Consider the following 6,899-nt stretch of genomic DNA (forward strand, 5'->3'; position numbering starts at 1 on the left):
GACTACACTTTTGCTCCTTTCTATTTCCAGAATTCTGTGATCCTGGAATTCTAACGTGAGGAATCATGATCATGTCTGTCTATGAGGTTGAATGATTTATTAATGTAACTGCCTTTAGTTGGCAACAGTTTCTTCTTCTCAGTAAAGATTTCTGATGGTCAGTGTCACATAAAAGATCACGAAGTGTACCTTCCCTTCCCTCTCTGAGCTCCTCAGCACCGTTGGGTTGTTACAGATCATCATCTGTTCAGTATTGCAGAGTGGTGAACATTTATGAGATTGGTCGTTCATTCTCCAGATATCAGTCCAGCTGGTGCTGGGACGGGAAAAGCGCTAGAATGGAGAAGTTGGGTTCAGGGCCAGGTGCTGCCTTTTCAAAGTACTTAATCTTCCTGGGTCTCATTTTCCCTATCTACAAAATGCACAAATTGTATTTTATACCTAGCAATTGATATATAAAGTGTTCTTACTGTTTCCGTTTCTCCTTATTCGTCTCTAATATCTATACGAATAAAAGGGTAATATGCTAATTAGACCAGAAGACCTTCTGGGAGACCTTCCGATGTCCTTCCAGACAAAGCCCCATGGTGCCAGGGCTGAGGCAGAGGTTGTTAGGGGTAATCAGGCCAGGAGGGGAGGGCAGTTGGGGGTGATCAGGCTGGTGAGGGGAGGGGGGGCAGGTACGAGCAGGCCAGCAGGGGGAGGCAGTTAGGGATGAGCAGGCCAGCAGGGTGGGGACAGTTGGGGGCAATCAGACCGGCAGGGGAAGGGGGGGGGCAGGTAGGGGTGAGCAGGCCGGCAGGCAGAATGGTTAGGAACGATCAGGCAGGCAGGCAGGCAGTCAGGGGAGTGGTTAGGAGCCAGAGGTCCTGCATTGTGAGAGAGATGTCTGACTACCAGTTTAGGTCCAATCCCTGTGGGGGTCCCAGATTGGAGAGGGTGTAGGCTGGGCTGAGGGACACCATCCCTCCCCTCACCCTGTGCATGAATTTCATGCACCAGGCCACTAGTTGAATAATAATCTGATTTGAGCCATATATATATTTTTTAAATGTATTTTTTATTGATTTCTTACAGAGAGGAAGGGATAGGTATAGAGAGTTAGAAACATCAATGAGAGAGAAACATCGATCAGCTGCCTCCTGCACACTCCCTACTGGAGATGTGCCCACAACCAAGGTACATGCCCTTGACCAGAATAGAACCTGGGACCCTTGAGTCCGCAGGCTGACGCTCTATCCACTGAGCCAAACTGGTCAGGGCTTGAGCCATATATTTGATCTAAGGGGCACACAAAGATAATGCTAAAGCAACAAAACATTTATTGAACAACTCCTTTGAGCAAGGTATTGTGCAGATAACACAGAATACAAAAAGGAGATGAAGAAGCCTTGGTAGGTTTCAAGGAGCTCACAGCAGCCTGGCCCACCAGTCACAAATGTCAGCAGAGAAATAGAATAGGTTGAGATGTGTACAAATGCAGGGATGCCCCAAGTGCTATAATGGTACTATATTGTCTATCTCTCTTCATTTCCACAACATTGTAAGATATATAATTTTTAGTAGATACGCAATAACAATCACTAAATACAACACATGCAACACTTTATTATGTTTTAAATAAATAATCTCTATTAAAATACAAAAAAGTGACGATTAAATTCCATGAAAAAGTGCAACAATTATGGTTCCTCAAAGTTAACACAATACTCATACACACACACAACTCTAAGCACTGGACCACGGTATACTAATCAGGACATACCTTGCCTATGGTTCTCTTTATATGGACTGCTGAAATGACTCTCAGTTGTAATTAGATTATTTTTCCAGGATGATAAAGAGTGACTCCTAAAACTTTGCTTAAATTTAGAGTTTTACACAGTAGTCATTTTGATTAGCTCTGAATCAATCTGCAGCTTTGTATAAATTATTATTTTTTAAATGTTGCAATTTACTCCCTTGCTTGAAATAAAGTATTTGACGCCATGGCACATGTTAAGTACTTAAATATTTGGAGGTACCTGTCTTGGAAAAGGTACTTTATCAAGTATTAGCACGAAAGCAGGAGGGGAGGGTGTTGGGTTAGGGATGGAGAAAGGTAGTGCACAACTAGATCTGGGTTAGAAGTGGAATCAGCATCCAAATGGAAAAAGTAAGATTGCAGACTAACCTCACACATCTACCTTCTTTGCTTGATCCAAATCTTAGGAATGACAGAAAATCTATTCTAAATAAATCTAAAGCAGTATTATAAAAGAATGCCCTCAGTGCATCAAACATTTTGAATATCTCTTGAAAGACTGAAACAGTTTGGATTGATTAATGGAAAACATAGAGAGACGTTAGAAAACATCTGTGAATGGTGGGAGCTGAGCCAGAGGAGCTGTTGCACATGCAGTGGGCAGAGGGGCCCCTAGAACAGCTCCTTGACTTCTGATTTCCAGTTATGCCAACAAGTGGAGGCCAAATGCGTGTCCCTAGGCAAGAGCACAAAGAATAGAGACAGAGCTTTCCCAGGCATGTTGGCGAATCCAGAGGATTAAGAGTCTTCTACTCTCAAAAGATGAATGATTGGTTGCCTGGACCCAGTAGAAGGTCCCACCTGTCTTACCAAATAACTGGAAGAGAGCTGGGTAAGTGAACTAGTCAACAGATAAGTGAGCAGAGAAACCAAAAAGAGATGAGCTGACACCAAGAATACCTTTTAAGAAAACGAACCATATAAAAGAGAGCCATCAAACTCTGGTTAATTAATATATTAAGCAACAAAATTAATAGAATAAAACAAACACTTTCACAGAAGAATAAAAGTGGATATATCTTTATGGAAAAATAAGTTTAAAAAACAGCAGCTTGTATTTGGAAAAAAATGATTAGATGCAATGAAACTAATTTTTTTGATCATTATAATTAAAAAACTTCATATGTGAACTGATCAATAAGTTTGTGATCTAGAAGATCAAACCCAGAAATTATCCCAGAATATAATATAAGGGATAAAAGGATACAGAATATGAAAGAAAAGTTGTGAGCCAAAATTGTAGATCTAGATGGTCCAAATTTTTCTAATAGGAGTTCATTTTTAAAATAAATTACAGGATAGAATTTTTAAAATGCATGATATGTACCCTAAACATTTAATTCTAATTTAAATCACCACAATGTATATTCATCCGCCAACCTTTGGATACAAGGCCAGATACTACGTACTCCTTTGAGTGTAGGTCACGTAACTGGTGTTCCAGGTGAGCCTTCCCAACTGTGCACCAAACCAATTTCCAATGTAGGTTCCTGTATTTGGGGTAAAAATTAAAGACAAATGCAAGGCAATTTATGTGTAGAATCTTGGACTTAAAAAAAATTGAATCTTTTCCCCCCTTCATTTCTTTTTTATTAAATGTACTAGCGACCCAGTGCACGAATTTGTGCACGGGTGGGGTCCAGCTGCCCGCCCCCTGGTTGGAGTGGGGGTGGGTAATCGGGGGCCGGGAAGATGGTGGTTGTGCTGGGCACCTCTCCTGGACACCTGACTGATGGTCCAGACCGTGAGCAGTTCCCCCTGATCCCTCGTCATTCAGGTTCCTGATCTATGAAGGCTGGAGAGCGTTTACTTACTTAGAATCACTGAAGGTCACACTTCAGTGATCAGGGCGGGGAGGGGGGCTGATACGGGGCCGGGTGGCAGGGGGGAGAGGCTGCGGGCTGTTGGCTGACCGGCCCTGCCTCCAATTGGGCCGGGTGGCTACTGCAGTGTGTGTCATAGCCACCGGTCGTTCTGGTCATTCTGTTCGTTCCGCCATTTGGCCGCTTGGCTTTTATATATATAGATTGGAATAACATTGGTTAATAAGATTATATAAATGTCAGGTGTACAACATGAAATATAGTAAACACCTGTATACTCTATTGTGTGCTCACCACCCAAGTCTAGTCTTCTGTCACCATATATTCAGTATCCCGTTTAATCTCTTTGCTCTCCTGCCACTTCTCTTTCCTTCTGGTAATCATCAAACTATTGTCTGTTTTTTGTTTTTTTCTTTTTGTTTTATACCCCCATAAGTGTGATAGCATATGGTTCTTGTCCTTTTCCATTGACTCATTTTACTTAGCATTTACTTAGTAAATACTCTCAAAATCTACCCATGTTGACTCAAATGGCAGTAGTTCATCTTTTTTTAATGGCTGAGTATTATTCCATTATTGATATGTACCACATCTTTAATCATCTGCTGAAGGACACCTAAGTTGTTTCCATGTCTTAGCTATTGTGATAATGCCACAGTGAACCTAAGGGTACATATATATTTATGAAAAAGTGTATTCAAAACCAGTTTTCAAATATTTTATAGTTGTTTCATCTCAAATGAAATAGATCTGTCTATCTATCTACCTATCTATCTATCTATCTATCTACCTATCTATCTAACTTTAGCAACTTATCTGTCTCAAGTTTTTCCAAAATCTTCCTGGAAACAAACACACCTTTTGCACTCATAGTTCACTGGATGCTAATATTAGTGTCTGATTAAATTATGTAATTGCAAAATGTTGTGCGATGAAAATAATTGTATACAGCAAGACAAGGGAGCAATCTCTAAAATGAGTACTGATGTTACTTCAATGTAATTTTATTTACTTATTTTTGTGTTATGCTAGGCTGAGATCTTTTCATGTTTTTATTTTAATTTCCTTTACAGTAAACTTTCATATTCCCTACTCATTTTTCCATTAAGTTTTTGGGCCTTTTCTTTTCAAATTCCAAAGCTCTATTTTTTTCAATGATTAATTTACTAGGGGCCCAATGCACGAAATTGGTGCAAGGGGCTCGGCCCTCGCAGCCCCAGCTTCGCCACGAAGGTCATTCAGCTGTCCGGTCTAATTAGTATATTACACTTTTATTATTATAGATTTCAATTTCAGTTGACATTGAATATTATGTTAGTTTCAGATATACAGCATAGTATTTGACCATTATATAATTAAAAAGTGATTCCTCCCCATAAGTTAGCACCAACCTGGCACCATACATAGTTATTACAATATTATTGACCACATTCCTTATGCTGTACTTAAATTCTGGTGACAATTTGTAACTATTTGTACTTCTTAATCCCTTTACCTTTTTCACCCAGCCCTTCAATCCCCCTTTCCTCTAGCAACTTTCTGTTCTCTGCATCTATGAGTCTGTGTATGTTTTATTTTGTTTTTTAGATTTCATAAAAGTGATTTGCCGACATTGAACCCACTTTGCATCCCAGGAATAAATCCCACTTGATCAAAGTGTATAATTTTTTAAATGCATTGCTGAAATCAATTTGCTAATATTTTGTTGATTTTTGCACTTGTGTTCATCAGGGACATTGGCCCCTATACTGTTTTTCTTGAATATCTTTTGTGTCCCTGAGGGGATGCACTGCTCCCCAGAGGTACTGGAATATCAGGCCAATTCTTAGCGTGGGAGGAGCAAGCTCCTATTCATCTCTCTGCCCCCAAAATTCATTTAATGTGGATTTCTTGGATAGAGGACATATCAGATGTTAATCTGATAAGAGCAGATACCTACTCTTGATCTTAGCCAAAAGGCTGAGAAGCAATGGTCTATAATTTTCTTTCTTTTTTGTGGGGGCGGGGGGGTAATGTCTTTCTTTCTTAGGCTTTGGGATCAGGATTATGCTGGCATCATAAAGTGAAGTTGGGAGCCTTCCTTCCTGTTCAGTTTTCGCAATAGTCTGACATGGGCCCAGGCTGGCTGCCCCTGACAGAGCCTCTAGCCTTCTGGAGTTGGGGAGGACAGGGCCTCAGGGAGTCAGAAGGGTGGAGCTAGTGGAGCTCACCAGGCTAATACCTTATGGGGAAAGTGTTTAACCCGGGAAGATGGTGCCAGGGGACTGTGCAATAGGAAGACTCAACACAGGGGCATCAGAGGCTGTCCCTTCTGCCCCTGCCCTGAAGCCACAGAGCTGTCTGTCCTTGTGTGACTGATACCCCCTGAGCTGTTGTCCCTCTGCTGGTGCCCAGGGTGAGTGCCTGTGATAGTTTGTGAGTTGTCCTTTTAAGAGGGTGCCTGAATTTCCAGCAACCATCCATCTTACCCAGGCATGGATGGAATCCCCACTGAATTTCACTGCCAGGTGTTATGCGAGCTCTTCTTCCTGGTTCTTGTGCCACGGACTGGGGAACTAGTGCGGGGTCCAGGGAGGACCTTGGCAGGTGAAATATCCCTCTGGAGCCTCAACGACACACCTGGTGTGGAGCCAACCCATTTTGTGTTTCTGACCCTCCAGTCTTCTGTAGCTTCTTCTTTATATTCTTAGTTATAGGACTTAGGTTCAGCTACTCTTTTTTTTAAAATTGATCTTTAGAGAGAGATTTTGATTTGTTGTTCCACTTTATGCATTCATTGGCTGATTCTTGTATTTGTCCAGACCTGGGGATTGAACCTGCAACCTTGGCATATTAGACAATGCTCTAACTCACTGAGCTACCCAGCCAGGGTTTTGGCTACTTTCAGATGGTTCTCTAGGTTGATTGCTCTATAATTTAGTTGTAATTTCGACGTGGTCATGGGAGAAGATGAGTGCAGCTTCCACTTACTTGGCTATCTTGAAATCCTATCCCCTAGGAAATTATTTAAGGAAGTCTTAAAAATATTTTTTATGCAACATTAAAACAGAGCACATTTTTATTGTGCTCACACACAATTGAATGTTTTTGCTTAATTGAAATTATGTTTTTACCCCAGATGGTCTTATGGCTTTGTGTTTGCAAAATTAAGAGTAACCAGAGGCATTCCCGGTTCCTGATAGATAGGAAGTATATTAGGTTAGGGATGTAATCTGACATATTTTGAGGCCATGGGAGAACCAATGGTTTGTCTTGGATTATGATTTGGCGGG

General features: G+C 41.1%; 1 protein-coding gene across 1 annotated transcript in view; it reads left to right on the forward strand.

Annotated features, from left to right (window-relative positions):
- The first annotated feature begins 3,496 nt into the window (after positions 1–3,496).
- The window catches only part of ADAMTS19 (ADAM metallopeptidase with thrombospondin type 1 motif 19), a 199,919-nt gene continuing 196,516 nt past the window's right edge, over positions 3,497–6,899 (forward strand). The window contains exon 1 of the mRNA XM_006763708.2: positions 3,497–3,548. Coding sequence (XP_006763771.2) covers positions 3,497–3,548 — 52 coding nt within the window. The remainder of the gene's footprint in view (positions 3,549–6,899) is intronic.

Source organism: Myotis davidii, unplaced genomic scaffold, assembly GCF_000327345.1.
Source record: "Myotis davidii unplaced genomic scaffold, ASM32734v1 scaffold319, whole genome shotgun sequence".
Classification (NCBI taxonomy): domain Eukaryota; kingdom Metazoa; phylum Chordata; class Mammalia; order Chiroptera; family Vespertilionidae; genus Myotis; species Myotis davidii.